This window comes from Schistocerca piceifrons, chromosome 4 (assembly GCF_021461385.2).
Source record: "Schistocerca piceifrons isolate TAMUIC-IGC-003096 chromosome 4, iqSchPice1.1, whole genome shotgun sequence".
NCBI lineage: Eukaryota > Metazoa > Arthropoda > Insecta > Orthoptera > Acrididae > Schistocerca > Schistocerca piceifrons.
This window is the reverse complement of record NC_060141.1, coordinates 617,027,617-617,047,733: the sequence shown is the minus strand read 5'-3', so window position 1 is coordinate 617,047,733 and position 20,117 is coordinate 617,027,617. Positions and strand designations below refer to the sequence as shown.

The 20,117-nt window shown below is 38.9% G+C and overlaps 1 protein-coding gene across 1 annotated transcript in view; it reads left to right on the top strand.

Annotated features, from left to right (window-relative positions):
• LOC124796264 (FHF complex subunit HOOK interacting protein 2A-like) overlaps positions 1–20,117 on the top strand; it is a 208,342-nt gene that overhangs the window by 120,513 nt on the left and 67,712 nt on the right. Inside the window, 2 exon segments of the mRNA XM_047260375.1 lie at positions 10,087–10,247; positions 16,107–16,166. Coding sequence (XP_047116331.1) covers positions 10,087–10,247; positions 16,107–16,166 — 221 coding nt within the window.

Genomic DNA, 20,117 nt, shown 5'->3' with positions numbered 1-20,117 from the left:
CCGATGTCATTTGAACATAACATTTATCAAATATATATTTTACTATTAGTTGCCTTCGCTTGTTCACTTTATGAAGAGTTAAACCATCATCACTGATGAGAGTAGCTGTGCAATATGTAATTAGCAATGCTATTTGGGGGGGGGGGGGGGGGAGGGAGGGGGGGACAAAATGAGGGTGAAACACAGCAATCCAGTGATTACCAATTTCATGCACTACCAATTGAGCCATGCAGCCCGTCGAAGAATCGTATGAACTTCAGTGAATTAAACTTGCTCGAGAAACCTCAAAATCTTTCTTGAGAATATTTGAGTTGCACTCAACTGCCTTGACAGATAGGCATTTGAATCCCGTACTTCATGTACCAGAAGTATTTAAATTACAAAAATCCAGTTGCCTTGTGGTCTCCTTGGTAGTAGACTTTACATCTTATCATTAAGCAAGCTATAACATAACAATACGGCTGCATATCTGATGCGTGATTATGACATAGTGGCACTGAAAGGCTATAAAGGTAATGAAAGATTTCTGTTAACTCATAGTTCGTATGCTGATGAGATGTATTGTATACCAAGCGATTATACCTATATGAAGTTTGATTACAATCCAACAGGACATTTGCAAATGATAGACTTCTGCAGTGATGAATTCTTCCTCATTTCGTCAAGAGATCAAGAGGTTAAAACGTTATGATTGTGTACTACCAAGACTGTATGAGCTTCCTGACGACTTAGTCAAAAATCTTGCTTCCTTGTTGAGACCATTGTCGGCCAAATGCTCACATCATATATCAGTGGATGGCATGCCCTCCATCTAAATATTTTTAACCATTTAGTTAGCTTTAATGTAGTATCTCTTTTTATGAAGGTCTTCGTGCAAATTCTTCAGCACTAGTCGGCAATAAGTCTCAGGCAGATATCACTGTTTTGCTTCAGTACGCTCTTTCCTTGTCCTGTTTTATGTTCAACCATGAATATTTTGAAGAAACTGACAGCATCACCATGAGTAGCCCTCTGTTTCACCTGTTAGCCAATCTTTTTATGGAGAACTTAGAGGAGACAGCACTTGAATCAGTGATTATTAAAAAACTGTACTTTGGAGGTATACGTATGATACTTTCATAGTATGACTTCCTGGAGAAAATAAATTAAAGGAGAGCAGCTCAGCTTGTGGGGCAGCGAGTAGAAATAACTTTGGTGGTTCACCGGTATTTTACGAGAGCCTGGCAACTATTTTTGTGGTCAGCCAGAAAGTGATGGAGAACATACTGAACATAGTTCCCAATCTACAAGTCCACATTCTTGTCCAGCCCACTGAAAGAAATTCTTCTATTCTCTGTTTGCTTAGCGGGATCAGGACTATGATTATAAATGAAATTTTAGAGTTCTAATTGATACATATACTCAGTACAGTTTCTCATGCACAACAGGAAGTATTCATTATGTTCATACTGACAGCAAATCTCTCTATCTTAAACAGCACTATGAGCAGTTCAGAGGCAATCTCTATGGTAAGTTTGTGACGAAGCAAGCCAGGATAATTTTACTTCCCCTTTTGTTTTGCCATATCTGCCTCTTTAATTCACATTTTTTTGTTTTTTAACTAATTGCCATAAACATACTTGAGTACAATCTGCATTTTCATAAAAGAGAAAGGTCAGCCCTCAGTTTCTCAGTTTTAAAGAATATAACACGAGTTCTAATTTTGTGCGTAGTTTTATGTATGTAATTGATTTTCTAATTTATTTTCATAGTTAATACTTTCCATTATAGGGCGAAATCAGTAATTGTTTTGTAACTTAAATTCTATTGTTGACTTATAAACAAATATAAATTCTGTAATAATTGTAAACATTTGGAAGACAACATACTAGTGATCTTAAAGTATCTATTTGGCTCTATTCAAAAACATGTTAGCAAAGTCAGCCCTTAATTAATTCCAAAGTAATTAACAGTTTTGTCAACATATTGGTGTGTAACAACATCTGTTAATTTCATCATTTAAACAAATAATTCGGCCTAACTCTTGTGGTAGAAGAAACTGTTAAAAAGAACCAATTTTTCAATGTGTTCAGTTAATCGAATGAGTTAAGTTTTAATTGTTATTTCTGTAAATTTAACTTCGAACAATGTGTTGTTTCAGTACCTATTATTGTGAGAACATATAAGGGCCCAATTTTTGGTCCTGAGACAGTCAGTCCACAGCCGATTTAGAGACGAGAAATCTGTGTCAATTAGAACAACAACAATGCTTCAGCATAACTGTGAAATAATTGTTACACAGTTAGACCATGTGTTAAAACAATGACAGTGTGTGCTCCATACATACCTTTTTATTCTTCAAGAAATGTGAACTATGTGCTTAGGCTTTTACTGCTCGTAGATGTTCAACAGGAAACTATTGTAGCAGTAAGTCGATGTTCATCTGCAACATATTAATGAAGCTTATCAAAAGTTAAACAATAGTGCACTGGCCTTATTAAATGTGTATATGGGGGGAGGGGTTGTGAAAAGTAAAAGTAAACAACAGTGAAACACAAATATGTATCTGTCAGCTACGTAATTTACAGTAGGCAGTACTGCACTTCCACCCCCTATTTTTTCAGCCAATACATCAACACCGAGGACAATCAATGAAGAAATAAAGCAGGGAACGTTGTCACAAGTTTCCTACCAAATTGTCTTTCGCCCTGACTTTGATACTCAAAATAAATGCTTGCAACCAAAATGGAAGATAATTGTCACCATTTGCCAAGCAGATTTGTAAATATTACGGACGGCACACTAACAGTTACTTAGCAAAAATCTAAGCGATCCAGGACAGTGTACAGTCCTGGCAAGTTCACATCTGTTATTACTGAAAGCTTGCTTTTTGCAAAAGCCCGTCTCTGACATCATCCAAGGCAGCGCGCAATCTGGCATCTGAAGCTATAACTTAAAGAGACCTTGTATTGGTTGTTATTAACATTACAGTCCCAAAACTTGTTATAGCTCTATTATTTAATAGTTTTTATCATGTGCTGTAACCAAAAATTTCTAGCATTAAAATTACAGTTACTTAATCTTCTACAATTAAGGATGTTTTAGTTCCAATTTTAGTATTCATTAAATTACTCAAAAACTATTAGAGGTAACTTGATGTGGTCACATAGTTATCATTTTTAGGTTGAACTGAAACATCACACAAATTTTTACATTCTAAGTCTAATATCTAGCACCTTCAGTTCTTCTTAAAAGCGTAGATTCTGATTACAATTTTTATTTTATCATGTTGAGACTTGCACCAGTTAATTTTGACATACTTCTGCACATTATGACCAATTTCTAGCTTTATTACTTAGCACCACTTATTTTTCTCTTAAAACGATGTATTTAGGAAAACTAATGATCTAACCACTCTAAGACTTGACATTTAAAACATTATTACATTAAAATATATGCTGACAAAGTTTGAAAAAACCATTTTAACTTTTAATTTTATTCTTAATTATGGTGCAATACTTGTGCGCTACACACAAATGCGTTATGTTGACGTGGCGCTACTAACAGTGAACCGGGGTAAGTCCCACGGGGTAAGTCCCAGCACACCTGCTCGCCTCTGTATCTCACAAACGTTACAGCGCTTGTTTCACTACAAGCTCCATTTATAGAACATCTGGTTCACTCTGGAATTAAAGAAAGATTATTGTCTGTCTTTCCTGGATGTTTTGGTTAGACAGAACAATGCTGGCTCTTTGGGACTTTCAGTTTATCATATGCTCTCTCATACTGGTTTATATTGACAATTGTCAAGTTTTCATAACCCAGCACAAACTATGAGAGTGCTTAAAACGCCAGTACGCAAGAGTTCTCACAGTTCCAGATGCAGATAGTTTGCCTACAGAGCTTGCAAGCCTAAAGACAGTGTTCGAGGAAAATGGATATTCTGCTTGGCAGATTAACAGGGCACTCACTGTCAGTTACAACCAAGGGCCAGGAAGTAATCAAGAGGAGAGCATGTTGGCAACATCTCTAGCATTTCTTACATTTGTTGGAAATATTTCATTTCAAATAGCAAGAATCCTCTGTAATTTTCAGGTGAAAGTGGTTTTCTGCCCACCATCTAAGATAGCCGACCTGCTTTATTTAGTGAATGAGTATTTTCTGTTGCGAAGAATGGAATTTACAGAACACCTTGTCAATATGGTATGGATTATATAAGCTGGATCATGCGCACTGTGGAAGAACACTACATCAAATATCAATACTACACTTGCCTTTTGTAACCGAGCTACTCTGCTGTTGTCGAACATTGTATCTCCAATAGACATGCAGTGGCTGGGTTCAGATGCAGATTCTTTAATGCAACACAACCATTCTCACTTCAGCCTTTGCTGGATGTAATTACTCCACCTTCCAATTCAAAAGCAGATTTCCCAGGACATCACATCCAGTCCTGGTACAGCTGATCCTTCCAAAAAGCCTCATGTCACTCAATACTATACTGGTCTTGAATGTGTTAATCAGCTACTTTGATAGGGCTATGACTTGCTAAAACCATGCCCCGAAATGAGGTTCATTTTGTCTGACACTTTTCTCACCACGCCTAGAATAACTTTTTGTCCCCCCACCCCTCTCCCTCCTCCTCCTCCTCATCTCCACAATATCCTGGTCAGACCCTGTTTTCCTTCTGCACCCATTTCCCTAGCCTATGGCTCATATCCCTGTGACCATCTCTTAGGCAAGAAATGTCCTATGCCCTCTCCCGTCACCACTACCATCACCACCACCACCACAACCACCATCTATAATAGCCATGTAACTGGCAAAACATATGCTATCAAAGGGAGAACCTCCTGTGGAACAATACATGTCATGTACCAGCTGTTACGAAAACACTGTTCAGCCTTCTACACTGATATGACTAACCAAGTTATCAGCTAGGATGAATGGGCATAGAAACAGGGTGTATACTGGTACCACATAATATCCTGTTGCAAAGCATGTTCTGCAACATGACAGTCTTGACCTTGGTGCCAGCTTCACCGAATGTTGCATCCGGATCCCCCCCCTGGGCACTATTTTCTCAGATTTACACAGATGGGAAATGGCATTACAACATGTCCTCGGTTTTTCACCACCCACCTGGTCTTAATGTATGTTAATTTCTTTGATCTTAGCATTATTTCTTTTTAGTAACTATTCCTTTCTTCACTCCCTTTCAGTTTTCTGTGTCTTTTATTTTCTGATCTGTCTTCTTTTCCCCAATCCCCGCACACATATCTACTGCGTGCAGTGCACTTAACTTTCCATTCTTGTTAACTCTTGCTTGGTGGAGGTTTGGAAGGTAGGAGACGAGGTACTGGCAGAAGTAAATCTGTGAGGATGGGGCTTGAGTCGTGCTTGGGTAGCTCAGTAGGTAGAGCACTTGCCCGCGAAAGGCAAAGGTCCCGAGTTCGAGTCTTGGTCCGGCACACAGTTTTAATCTGCCACGAAGTTTCATATCCTTGCTTGGTGTTTTGTCTGTAATCTCTGTCTTGCATATTACCCTATCTTCCACCTTTAAGCTCTCAGGTTTTCATATTTCATCTTATGCAATCCCCAACATTCGGTCTTTCCTTCTAATACGTCCGGTAAGCCTCTGCCGACGCAGGGTTCTTGGTAACTCTCCCCATTTCCTAAACCTCACCAATCCTTTTCCTTCATCCCTCTTTCTTCCCCATCAACCCTTCTGCCAGAAGAGGGAGCCATTGGCTCTGAAAGCTTGCACATTTCTTCAACTAACTTTAATATGTTTTTTCTCCTGCCACTGCTTGGTGAGTAGTGTTTCCCCCCCCCCCCCCCCCCCCCCTTTCCCCCCCGCCCCCAAGCCAGTTATATTATAATTTCAAAAACTGATTGCTTTCATCAAGACATCTAATGAAGAATGATAAAACAATAATATTGGCCACAGCAACGTCTTTTTGGGACTCCATTATTAAAGAAGCCGTTTAAATACGTATGGCAGAAAATCTGATGAGCCATGAGAGCGATTACTAGTTGTCTACCATCTCCATGATTTGCCGTAATCAAAGACGACAGAGTGCATCGATGGCTGCAGTGAGCAGCAATGCTGGTGACAGCTGAGTTCAGCAGTCCCATCAGTGAGTGTGCTGCCACTGGGTAGTGTGATCTTGACATGTGCGAAATACTCACAGTGTGCTGTATATTGCAGAACAAACGACATCTTCACAAATCTTTGATGGCTCAGCTGAGCATAACTGGCAGGTTCCTGGTTGAAATATCTTGAAGTGTAGTTGACGACAACTGGCTGCAAGCTTAAAATTTTTTTGAACACTCAATATTTGCTTCCTAAAGACATATTTATTAGTGGGTATATGTGTGTAAAAGTTGAAGTCCTGTGAGTGAACTTTAGACATCATAGTGGCTTATCTATAAACTTACAGTATAATAAAGACAGTGCCTAGTAAATATATTCTGATTAGAAGAGACCTTTCTCATACTTGTTTGCGTGTTATTGACTTAGTTATGTGCAGTACTGAGAGTAGTAGTTTGATAGGCCATATGTCACATAGGCACATGGTTAAGAATTTCATTACCGTGATACATGTACCTTGGGAGTAAGACTACCCATCAGTGCTGTCAAGATTTAGAGGCAGATGCCAAAACAAATATAATAGCAAACAAAAGAAACCATTATCCAAGAACAGCTTTCACTTAACTGATTGAGGCTTGGCATAGCGGTTGATAGGAAAATCTGGAGTGTCACTTGTTCTCATATCACAGCAATTGTTGTAGATTGGCTGCTACAGCAAATATATGGGTTCTTCTTTTAGAAACTGCTGTGACCAGCATGAAACTCAGATTCTGCCCAATAGTGCATCCCGCATAGGTAGACCATTGATATGATTCGCTGGTGACTGTTATATTCTGAGTCCAAGAATTGGCTGCAGCAACTTAAAAAGGTGGGGGGGGGGGGGGGGGGGGTTAAGGCTCGTGACATAACTTGGTTCAGCTGTGGCTATTTACAGTTGTGGTCCAGTAAGTGCTTAGGAAAGACACAAGGTCTGCCCCATTGATTTTTCCTACCCCTTATGATGCTTGAAGGCACGGACAATATATTCAGCCTCAAACGGACAGGTGGTGCTGGCTGCCATTTCACTGAAAGACATGCTGAAACAACTGAGAGACAAATTATGGGCCACTGCCAATCACAATTCCTGTTCTCTTGAAGGCCAGGATCTTTGTTATGATGTTAATGGTGGTGTCAGCTGTGTGGTGATAATAGACAGTGTATTTACATAACAAGGATCGTTCAGTGAAGTGTTGAAAGCCACCTTTTACTTCAGTTTTAGAAATGACCCTTCAAAGTTGATTTGTATTCTGTCCCATAGATTTCATGATGCAGACCAGAGAGTGCACAAGTACTACTCTAACATAAAATACAGCTTTTGCTAACAAGTCCAGTGACCTTTGTCAGGTCCATCAATCAACACTGTCAATTACCTATAAAAGAATCCAATGCAAATCTCGTTCTTAAGCCAAGAATCACATGTGGTTGATTGCAATCAGATGTCAGTGCTACAGACACAATCAAAATGATTGATAATTTCAATTTTTTTGTGTGTTGTCCAGACAATTGTTTAAGTTACTAGCTAGGATATTTTAATGAGAGTTAAAAATGGTTAGTTCAACCTTTTTCAGTATGTGATCAATCAGCCACACTACTCTGGATCATATTTTTTCAATTTTGGCTACATATTTAATCATATTTCTTTTAAATTTTAAGGAAGGCTCGGGTATTTTAATAAACTATGATGGGGAACTGCTTGTGGTCGTATGTTGTCCATCTACTAAGTTTTCTAAAAAAATATTGTTTATTTTAAACACACTATTCTCATAGAAATAAGAGTGCATGTACTAGCAGCCACATTGTCGTGCACTCTAATAATAACCGAACGAGGTGGCGCAGTGGTTAGACACTGGACTCGCATTCAGGAGGACGACGGCTCAATCCCGCGTCCGGCCATCCTGATTTAGGTTTTCCGTGATTTCCCTAAATCACTCCAGGCAAATGCCGGGATGGTTCCTTTCAAAGGGCACGGCCGGCTTCCTTCCCTGTCCTTCCCTAATCCGATGAGACCGATGACCTCGCTGTCTGGTCTCCTTCCCCAAAACCAACCAACCAACCTCTAATAATAAATTTGCTATCCAGATACATCTACTGTTTATCTACTTTTGCTTGCTTATAATTTACATAATTACACTGATAACTGTCAAGGACAATAGATATTTTTATGTTGTAAAAACCAATACCTGTTTATTGTAGACAAGGATGTTTGTTATGATGCTAGCAATTGTTTTCTATTTTTAAGTGAGGGGTGTGTGTGTGTGTGTGTGTGTGTGCGTGCAATAGCTGAGAATACACGTTTTAAATTTTATTTTGACTGGCAAAAGAAACTTTCTTTGAATAATCATTATAAATCATTGTATTCCTCCACAGTGTACATTTACAGCATCACTTATGATGTTAAGGGGGTACCCCAAAAAAAAGTTGTTTTTTAAATGCTATATATTTTCAAATTTTTTACAAAATAGCCTTTTCTGCTTCAAAATACTGTCCATTACAATTAATACATTTGTCCCGCCAGTGCTTCCAGTGTTGGAAACATTTTTTGTAGTCATCTTTAGAAATGGCTGACAGCTCCTCCTTTGTTTTCATATTGACTTCCTCAGTATTATCAAATCGATGTCCTGTCATGTCTCATTTCATGCATGGAAATAAGAAAAAGTCACATGGAGCTAAGTCAGGCAAGTAATGTGTGTGGGGCAGCAGAACCATATCATTTTTAGCCAAAAGCTGTGTAGCAGAGACAGCGATCTGTGCAGATGCATTGTGTAGGAAGAACCCGTCTTCAGTCTGCCACAAATCGGGTCATTTTTGATTAACACTGTCATGCAATTTTCTTAAAACTTCCAAATAAAAGGTTTGATTGACGGTCTGACCTGGGGGATTTGATTCGGGCAGTTGATGGACGTTCAGAACGAGGTTTGTCATCAATCAACACATTGCCATTTTTAACTCAAGAAAACCATTTGTACACTTGTGTTTTTCCCACAGAGTCATCTTGGTAAGCTGTTTCCAACATTAAAACAGTTTCAGCAGCATTTTTACTAAGTAGAAAACAAGATTTCACAGCTGCATGTTGTTCACTTAAACTTGCCATCATAAAAAATGAAACAAAAACAATACACCAGCAAAAACAACCACTGCATATGAACAGAAAAGCCAGGTCGACAACACAGGTGGCACTGAACTGGCAATGACTTACGCTATACATGTCTAGTGGCAGAAGTGCGTACTACACCAGCTCTGCCCATGGCAATGTTATTCCAGTTTTTTTCGGTGCCTCCTTGTATATATCACCTCTTTTGCAAAAAATAATAATAACCATGATGATGATGATAAGATTTTAGTGAATGAAACCCTCATGTATTTATATTCTGTACAGGCCTACAACATATGAGGATACCATAGTCATTCTCACATCTAAAATAATATGATGATTATTATAAATTAAATTTAAAATAGTTGAAACCAATAGTTACTATACAATGGTTTTTCTTAACAATGAGTCCAGATATCTGCTAAGAATTGCAACTTCACTTCTTGAGTGGACGTGGCATAGGGAGGCACTTGGAGTATTTCATGTATTTTGTTGCTTAAATTTAATGATGTAGGTAATACCATTGTATTTATAGTTCAGTAGTAGTTTGTGGTATTTGAGACGAATAAAGTTTATATTTCTTACTGGTGTGAAAGTGCAATGAATATGAACTAAAAGCTAGGAGTATGAATGTGATTCAGTTGCTTGGTGATTCACTATAAAAGAAAGAAAGACACTGTGTCAGCATTGCCAAAACAGGAGAAGCTTACATCCTCTACTTCTCTCAACCATTCAACACTATTCCTGCTCAATAATAGATACAGAATTTGAGTATAAAGTTCGATGTTGAGCCAACAAATATTGTTTCTTCAATTCAGTTCCAGCCCTAAATGTAGTATAATTTAATTCATTTAGTGTCTCTAGCTTTTAATTTTTATTGCAGAGTCTCCTGGAAAAACCATCTGACTGCATACTCAAAAATCTTGTGTTGAAATATGTAAACTCACGTTCTTACTATAATAGTTCCACCTCGGATAGCTGTGCAGGCTCCTGGAGTGATGAAGAGGATGAGTGGAGAAGACAAGAGATATTGAAGGTCAGTTAGTTGTTCAATGTTTGTAATATACTGGTACAGTATGGAACATGCCAACTACGTTAAAAAATAGCACATTTTCTCAGTGAAAATATTACTGTGTGATGACCATTTACATGATATGTTTTAAATTACATTTAAAGAGATTAACTGAACATGTCCATATGTTCTCTCTCTCTCTCTCTCTCTCTCTCTTTTACACACACACACACACACACACACACACACACACACACACACAGAGAGAGAGAGAGAGAGAGGAGAGAGAGAGAGAGAGAGAGAGAGAGAGAGAGATTATCTATTCAGAGTATGAAGTAGAATAATTTGCCAGCCAAAATGTATTTGTTTTTTCTTTTTGTCTGACAACAGCTGTATTCATTGGAGAAATACCCGCCTCTGTAGATGAGACTGCTAATTCTTACTCATGCAATTGTTTTTGACTTGGAGGTAACCAGGTCCAATCCTGGTGGGAGGAGAAGAAATTAACACCACTGTTATTTGGTTGGCAGGGGTTGATGTGGTGGGACTATGACATTCTTGATCACTATCCTAAGCACAAGGCATAGATTAAATTCCAAATCTCTCTGTAATGCCTTGTGGAATCATGTAGTTTGACACAGCCATTGGAAGGGGAATTAAAGCTCAGTGGCTACCCCATTGTGATATTCAAGAGGACTAAACTACAGTATAATCCCACTTTTATGTTCATGTAATTAACGTTTTTCTGCCGTTTACGACATTTTTTATTGGTCCTGTCAAATTTCCTATGCCCCACCATGTTAATTTACACCTGATTTTGCATCAACATATTTTACTTTCCCGCAATTTACGCATTGGAAAAATAATGTTTGTGTAGAAAAAATGACGCTGGCATGATGTTAGTCATCCAGTAGTGTTTACAAATATTACGTTGTTAAGTTTCTTAACACTAGGGCACTCTACTCAGCTGATTTGAACTGGTAAATGTGTAAAAGTTGGAACAATTCGTGCCATATCTCCCACCACTTCCAAGCTCTACTTGGCATGGTGGCTGATGGGAGTAACTAGGTTCGTTTGAATAAAGATTTCATGACCAATCACAACCATTTCCAAATCGTCTCTACTGCACAAATGCAGTTTTGTGACTGTTGTGATCATCATGACACCTTTGTCGAACCATACTTGGTATGTTTCGGCGTATGGCCACTTGGAGTGCTAGTTGACACCGTCATTCATTTTGCGTTGCTCAAATGTTTTTAGTTTAAACACAGCGCCAATTACGTATTTTCTTCATGCTGAGTAAAACATGTTTCAAGAATTTATACTCGTTGTCAAGTGCAGTATTTAAATACAAATTTTTTGTGATGATACACGCAAACAAAAAAATGTTAGTGATAGTTCGTGCGTGTGTGTGTGTGTGTGTGTGTGTGTGTGTGTGTGTGTGTGTGTGTGGTTTTCTGCATAACTGATGAGGCACAGTCACTGATAACCTCAAAAAGATGACTACATTGCAAGAGACACAAAATAACACATACACAAACACCACACAAAATACTTATTTACATATTTGCACTTCTCAGTGAGAAAAAATTCTCGAAGTGCATCATGCTAAAGATGATACTGCACTAGTGCAGTACTTCATTATTTAAATAATTGATGACAGCTGCAGGCTTTCAAAAACATCAATCATGACATAAAATTGAGTCAAAATGTTTCTACTTCCCAGACAGTTATGAGTTCCAGTTACATCAGCAGTTTTTATTTGATAATAAACCTTTATTAGATAATAAAGAAGTTCCCTAACAAGTCTTTTAATGCCTGTTATATACATGTATCACACATAAAGTGCAAGGGTGTATCCTATAAGGAATTTCTACAGCTTAAAATGTTATTTCCCACATGTTACATTTTCCTGCATTTTACACCATTTTTTTTTTTTTTTTTTTTTGAAGATCCTTGAAAAGTGTAAAAGTGGGGTTTCACTGAATGTTGGATCTGAGTTTGATGTCCCCCCCCCCCCCCCTCCCCCCAGTCTCTCTCTCTCTCTCTCTCTCTCTCTCTCTCTCTCTCTCTCTCTCTCTCTCTCACACACACACACACACACGCACACACATCTTCAAAAAACAAATAAGATTTTAAAACTCCATATGCACTCACCAGGGTCACCTACAAGTTACGTATATAAATCATGAATGGTGGAGATAGTTTATATTCCATACCAATGTTAATAAATGGAAATAGAAAGAATAAACAAATTTTCTGAAATTTTTATCATATCAACAGTTACATACAAAATATACAATTCATTATTTTCATTGTAAGTTCTTTCCAATATGAATGCCCAAAAAACTGCGAACATTTGGTGTACATAATGCCATTCCCCCACATTTTACTGTTATTGTCAGAAATTTGTACTGTCTAGCACAGAACTGCATGGAATGAAATAACCTTTTTATAAGATTATTTTAATGTCAGTGTCATTTAGTTTTTTGTATGTTTGTCCACCTTTTGTGAAATTTATTGATTGTGATGGAAAAGATTTTTTTCTGCTTTACCAGTATATGAGTCATAAGGAGGTATGTAGTTCACAGAGCCAACACAATTGTGTTAAACATAAACTGTCTGCTAAATTATAAAATTTACAACACAAAGAGATAAAACTCTGGTCTATTATTCTTGAAAATGCACATGGCTATGAGCTGTCATTGGTGAAGACTACATTAGAGACTTTAATTCAGTGACATGTGATTGGCAAACATGCCCGTGCAGAATATCATTTCTGATGAACATCTAACATTGTGGTCTGGTGTGTTTTGGATGTCACAAATAATTTGAGCCACTGTGAAATGTTCCTCACAAAAGTTACTCCACAGGGTGTACCAGGAGGAATGGTCAATTTTCAGAGATATGACAGGGATGATTATTCAAAGCAAAAAAGTCTAAGAACCAAGGGCTGTAAAATGCATACCTTCAGAGCTATGATCATGTCTTCATCATCTATACTGTGAAACAAATCTCTTCTACTACAAGCTCTTTGCTTTCCGTGTTTGGAGAGGCGGTAGTGTGGACTAATACAAGAAAAAAATGTTCGGTGAACATGGGCTCTAAAGAGCTATGAGCACTTGTTCATCTTCGCTACTGTGAAACTCATCTCTTCTACTGAACAAATGCTCATAGCTGGTAAGACATGTATGTTTACTGGACATGTTTTTTGTATGTGTCCATACTACCGCTTCTCAAAACACGGATAGCAAAGAGCATGCAGTAGAAGAGGTTTGTTTCACAATATCAAAGATGAAGAAGTTCTCACAGATCTTAAGGTAAGTGTTTTAGAACCAATGTTTACTAGACTTTTTTGCTTCAATTGATCATTTCTGTTATGTAGAATTGTGAGCTGCTGGTGCCAATATAAGGTATGCGCTTTAATGTGGCGGAAAAATGACTGTCCAAAAACCAGCATCAAGCCTGGAAATAGAATCAAATGTAACTTCCCCTATCAGCATACACTGTTCATTTGTGGTATCCATTAAGTCGTGGATGCTCCAGTTCTTAGGATCATGAAAGTTATCTACAATCATATCATTTGATCATTATATCCAAATAGAATAATCATAAATCTTTAATAAAGAAAACATTAATGATTATAACATGGGAATTATGAATTTGTGGTCTTTTTGCATTGTTTATGTTGTCACAATAATGTGTACATAAATAAGTTCCATTGGTAACGTTAGCATACTCAAGCTTCCTTACTATCCTTTTACTTTGTACCTTTCTACGCCATGGGATTGAATTTCCGTGTGTAGCAATGAGCATGTGATCACAAATCCTATTATTGTAATATGCAACATCCATGAAGAACAGGCCAAATGAATCCAAACTCCTAGTGTGTGTGTGTGTGTGTGTGTGTGTGTGTGTGTGTGTGTGTGTGTGTGTGCGCGTGCGTGTGTGTGGGTGTGGGCGTGGAAGCAAATATGGCTCAGGAAGGTTGAATTGTTGATTGTCACAATAGATGAAAGCAAGATGTGATGATTAAAGATATCATTAGACAGAATACCTTATAGTGACCTCTAGACATTGATAACAGTATCAGCAGCAACTGCTACAGCAGTGCCGTTTGCGAGTCTTAAGGTATTTCACGTCCTTCAGGCTATTCCACAAGTCATATTCTGGCAGAAAAAGCCTTTTGCAGTGTAGTGGAGAATTTGCAAACTTTCTTTGAAGAATGTCAGGCATTCTGACTTGCTTGGCCTGCACATTTATCTTATACAGAGTGTGTAAGTAAAGTTTCAAGACTGGTCTCAGAACACAAAACTTATTAAATGCTTTCACACATCAGACTAAAATTCTTCAAAATAGGTGCCTAGAGAATCCACACACCACTGCCAACGAGATTTCCACTGCTGGTAAGCTCCCTGGATATCTTTAACCGGAATGCTGTTCAAAACTCTTGTCGAAGCCTTTCGGACCACTGCAACTCTGACAAACCGCTTCCCTTTCAGGTCTTTCTTCATCCGGGGGAGCAAAAGGAAGTCACCGGGGGCAAGGTCGGGGCTACAGGGTGTATATAGCAGTGTTGCCATGTTGAACCAGGTCAAAACTTCAGTGACAGCAAAGCAGTAGTGAACGGTCACACTGTCAAGGTGGAGCACCCAGTCGTCTTTCTTTTCTGGGTAGACTCGGTGGACTCGATCCCTCAAACGGCGAACCACTCCAGTGAAATACTGACCATTGACAGTCTATCTGGCAGGCACAAACTCTTTGTGGATCAATGAGCATGCTTTTCACACATGTCTTGCTCATGCGGACGTTCTTTGACTTAAGTGATGCGGAGGTATGTCACTCCAAGCTTTGTCTCTTCGACTCTGGACCATATTCGAAGACCCATGTCTCATCCCCAGTGACCACTTTGTCCAAAAGGTTCAGTTTGTAAACTTTCAAGCTTTTCCAACGAAACAGTGAGGCACCATTCTTTCTGTTCATTTGAGAGCACTTCAGGGACAAGTTTCACACACAATTTTCTCATCATTAGAGCTTCTGTCACTAGCTGAAACACAGTTAGTGATTCAAACCCACTTCATCTGATGCTGAGACATTGGTCACTGTTTAAAATTTGATGCACTTTGTGCAAATTTTCGTCAGTTCTGCTCATTGAAGGACTTGCAGAGTGCTCATCGTCCTCCAAGTCTTCGTAGCCATCTTTGAACGACTTGTGTCGCATGAAAATCATGGCACAAGACATGGTGTATTCTTTATAAGCTTCTTGAATCATTTTGAACATTTCTGTACCAGTCTTGTTCAGTTTTACACAAAATTTGATCGAACATTGCTGCTCCAAGAGGCGTTGCATTTTCGATGCTCCGATTTCTCGGCGACATTTCGAAACAGATGCTCCCTGCACTCATGATGTTTTCGCTCCAGGCGCTGGTGATGAGACCGGTCTGCACATGCACCGCTAATCAGGAAAAAATCAGTCTGGAAACTTTATTTACACACCCTGTATGATGTTCATTGAACATGTTTTGGATATTATTGATTGCTCTCTATTTGCACCACTCATGAGGAACCTCTACAGTTATCTTGTAAACTCATATACTAATTGCGTTGTAAGAGATTCCCAGAAACAAACCCAGGGTCTGATTGCATATGGTGAAAACACGGACCATATTAATTTGTCACGTATCAATTACAGTTCTGAACCCTCATTATTTTAGGGTTGATTTGAATCCACCTCAAGTATACAATTAATTTCAGTAATGTGTGTTCCTCTGTGTTACTATTCTTCCATATGAGAGTATGTGTTGTGTTTTGAATGCTTAAATTCTGTGACTAGTTAGTTTCAATTGCAGATATTATACAAAATTCACTTTTTTGTCTCCAGTTTCTTCCAGGGTCTCTTCACCAGTCAGCAGAACATTGGCACCACAAAATGTCCATAGGATTATTAATAAGTAAGTCTAATTTATTCAAGGTGTTGGTTTACCTTTGAGTTGCTCCATTATTGGTTCTGTAATTTCTTGTATGATATACGGGAGACAGCTTCTTAGTACATCAAGAAACCCTTGCTTAATGAGAACTGCATGCCAGTATTTCAGCACTGAAACGTAACTTAAGGTCCAGTCTCCATTTGCTTAACAACACAAAAAACAGGTGAAACATATATCAGTGTAATGTAGCAGGACCTCAAGCCTTAATATAACCAAATTATCAGACAAATCCATTACACCATTTCGAGATTATCTGTGAGACTATGTATATAAATAAATATGTAAATGTTTGTTTGTTACCTCCAAAAGTTCTTATTTCTGTGACGGGGGGGGGGGGGGGGGGGGGGGGGGGGTGCGTTTGTAACCTTTTGAGATTTTTTTCGTAACAGTATTTCCCTATTAATAAATTAATGAAAAATTATGCATTGCATATTTTTAAAAATAGGTATATAAAAACAGACAAATATTCAAATGCAATGTTTTGTCAAAATTTCAAACCATTCGGTCCAAAGCTTTCAGAGATTTGCAATTAGTAACATTTATAGTGTCTATATAAGTACAGACATAGATGTTCATTTCATCAAAATCTGAAATCTCCAAAAGTTCTTCAGGCATTCCTTTGAAATTTTGACATAACATTGCATTCAAATACTCTTGTGTTTTTATACACATTCTGGTATATAAGTAATATATATTCAATAAAAGGGGAAGCATTATAAAAATGTACACTTATGTTCAGAAAGAAAAAAAGATAAATAGAACACCTTCAATGACTAGAGATAGAACCTTCATATTCACAGGACCTATACATTAATATATTCTGCAGAAATGATTAGCATTTCAGTCACCTCGGTTCAGCCTGTGTCCTGTTGCCTAGTAAGTGCAGGGTCTGCCATGGGCCCTGTTGAATTGTTCCATGCGTGATAGCATCGACACGTATAAGCACAAATGGGGTCTGTGGTAGAGCCATCCTCACTGCATTCGCCTGTCTCCAAAGTCCATCTGTGGTTGTTGGTATTGGGTCATAGCACCGCACACATTGTTTCCATTGGGTCATAGCACCACACACATTGTTTCCACTGTTTCGCACACTGACACGTTTTCAATTGGCTACACGTCTGGTGATCTGGTGGGCCAGGGTAAATGTCTGACGTCTTGTGACATGAAGAAAGCAAGTGTTCAGACAGCAACATGTGGTCATGCATTGTATTGCTGAAAAATGCCCGTCGGGGTGTTGTGGAGAAAGGGTATGACTATGGGTCGCAGTATGTCATTCACATAGGTCACACTGGTCACAGTGCCCTGGACACGTGCAGGGTGTGATTTGTGGTTGTACCAATAGCACCCCACACCATAAGGCCTTGAGTTGACACCAAAATGCAGCCTCCGTTCTCAAATAAAGAGAACCTAGATTCATCCAAAAGCATTATCTGATGCCTTTCCTGTCTCCAGTGATGTTGTTCCATACACTATTGCCACCTAGCTTGTTTCTACTCATTCATCAAAGGTAGATGGAGAAGTGGATGACCCACACACAATCCGTGCCATAATAAACGGTGACAGACTGTCACCCCCGTTGTATACAATGTGTTACACTGCTCCACAGTTGAGCCAGAGCTGAGGAGGATGCAGATCTGCCCTGCAATACCATTCAGATGAGGTGTTGATTTCTCATAGTGTGGTCTGGGTAGTGCAATCCGACCCATCTCATTGTGTTCTACGGCCTTCCTTGAACCATTTTGCACACACCTGTTGCAGTGCCAAAACACTAGTCCTGCAGCAGCAGCAGCAGCAATTTCCTGGATGGACGCATTACATTTCTCATGCCAATAATCCGACCTCTTACAAACTCACTGAATTGATGGTTCGGTTTGCACATCCATCTGCGAGGCATCCTGCACGTCTGCTCAGGTCACATTTATCCATTACCTTCGGTTTATAGTGACAAAGAGAGCTGCAGGCACTTTTTACTGGTAGGTGGTGTTGCACTGTGATGTCGATGTTGTCCTTGGTCCTGCACCCAGACATGGTTCAGATGCTAATCATTTCTGCAGAACATACTAATGTACATGTCCTGTGAATATGAACATCCTATCCCTAGTTTTTTCTTAACATGAATTTAAATATTGGTTTGTTCAAGACCATTCATCTCCAGAAGTTCTTGAGGAATTTCATTGAAATTTTGACTACCTTTCTGATTTACTTCAAACTTTTACGCATTACTGTAATAAATGTTTAAACACACATAGACACTCTCTCTCTCTCTCTCTCTCTTTCTCTTTCTCTCTAATTATGTATATATATTGCTCAAGAAATTCTGGAGATGAATGGTCTTGAACAAACCAATATTTAAACTCATGTACATTAGTATGTTCTGCAGAAATGATTAGCATGTGAACCACGTCGGACCTCAGGTCCAAGGTCAACATCGACATCACAGCGCAACACTACCTACCAGTAAAAAGTGCCTGCAGCTCTCTTTGTCACTATAAACCAAAGGTAAAGGATCAATGTGACCTGAGCAGACATGCAGGATGCCTCGCAGATGGATGTGCAAACCGTACCATCAATTCAGTGAGTTTGAAAGAGGGCACATTATTGGCATGAGAAATGTAAAGCATCCATCCAGGAAATTGCTGCTGCTGTAGGACAAAGTGTTTTGGCAATGCAACAGGTGTGTGCAAATGGTTCATGGAAGGCCGTAGAACACAATGAGGTGGGTCAGGTTGCACTACCCAGACCACCCTACGAGAAATCAACATCTCATCTGAATGGTATTGCAGGGTAGATCTGCGTCATCCTCAGCTCTGGTTCAACAGTGGAATAGTGTAAAACACACACACGCGCACACACACACACACACACACACACACACACACTCACACACACACACACACACACACACACAAAATAGTGAAACATTGTTAGCAAACAGGTATGGTTTATGAGTAGAATACTATTACAGAATCGGAATTTGCAATAACTATAAACAAGTCAGAGAGAGGGGGAAGAGGAGATGGAAAATGGGGTGGGAGGAAATGGCAAAAAACATGGAAAGGAGGATATGAATATAAAGAGGGGGGAGGAAAAGATGGACAGAGAAAGAGGGGAAGAGGTGATGGGTTGGGAGAGAGAAGGGGATGGAGAGAGGAGAGGAGGAGAAGATGGACAGAAAGGGGGGGGGAGGAGGTGATGGACATGCATGGGGGAAGGGGGGGAGACAAGGAGATAGACAAAGAAACAGGGAGGGCGAGATGGACAGAGACAGTGGAGAGGAGATTAGGATGTATAATCAATTCCAATACATATTAGAAATAAATGCTTTCTCTTTACTATCTTTTCCATTGAAGGCTAGACTAGAAGACAATCACAAAATATTATCAAGTAATATCCAATACTGTAGCTTTTACACAATGATACAGCATATATAGGAAACATGGCAGAAAGTGATTGAAATTTAATAACTGCACAGTTCTCATTACCTTTTCGCATTGTGATTTTGTAGAAATTAGCGTGGAAGAAATGAGTTGCAATGATGGAAGTTTGATTCAAACTGATACTGAATTGCATTACACATCTATATCCAGTTCTGCACTTTGCAAGTCCACCTTACAGCATGTTCTGACAGGACTTCATGTACCACTAATATTTCCTCCTTTCCTGTTCTATAATCAAATGGTGCACAGGAAGAATGGATACCGATGAGCTTTTCTGTGAGGTTGAATTTTTGTACTTTTACCATGACAGTAACTGTAAAGGATACTGATAAGAGACTGATGACCTCAGCTGTTAAGTTCCATAGTGCTTAGAGCCATTTGAACCATTTGATGCTGATAAGCTTCTCAGTGAGCTTAAATTTTTGTGTTTTTACCATCACAATCATTATGTGATGTGTATGTGAGGGGAAGGTACACA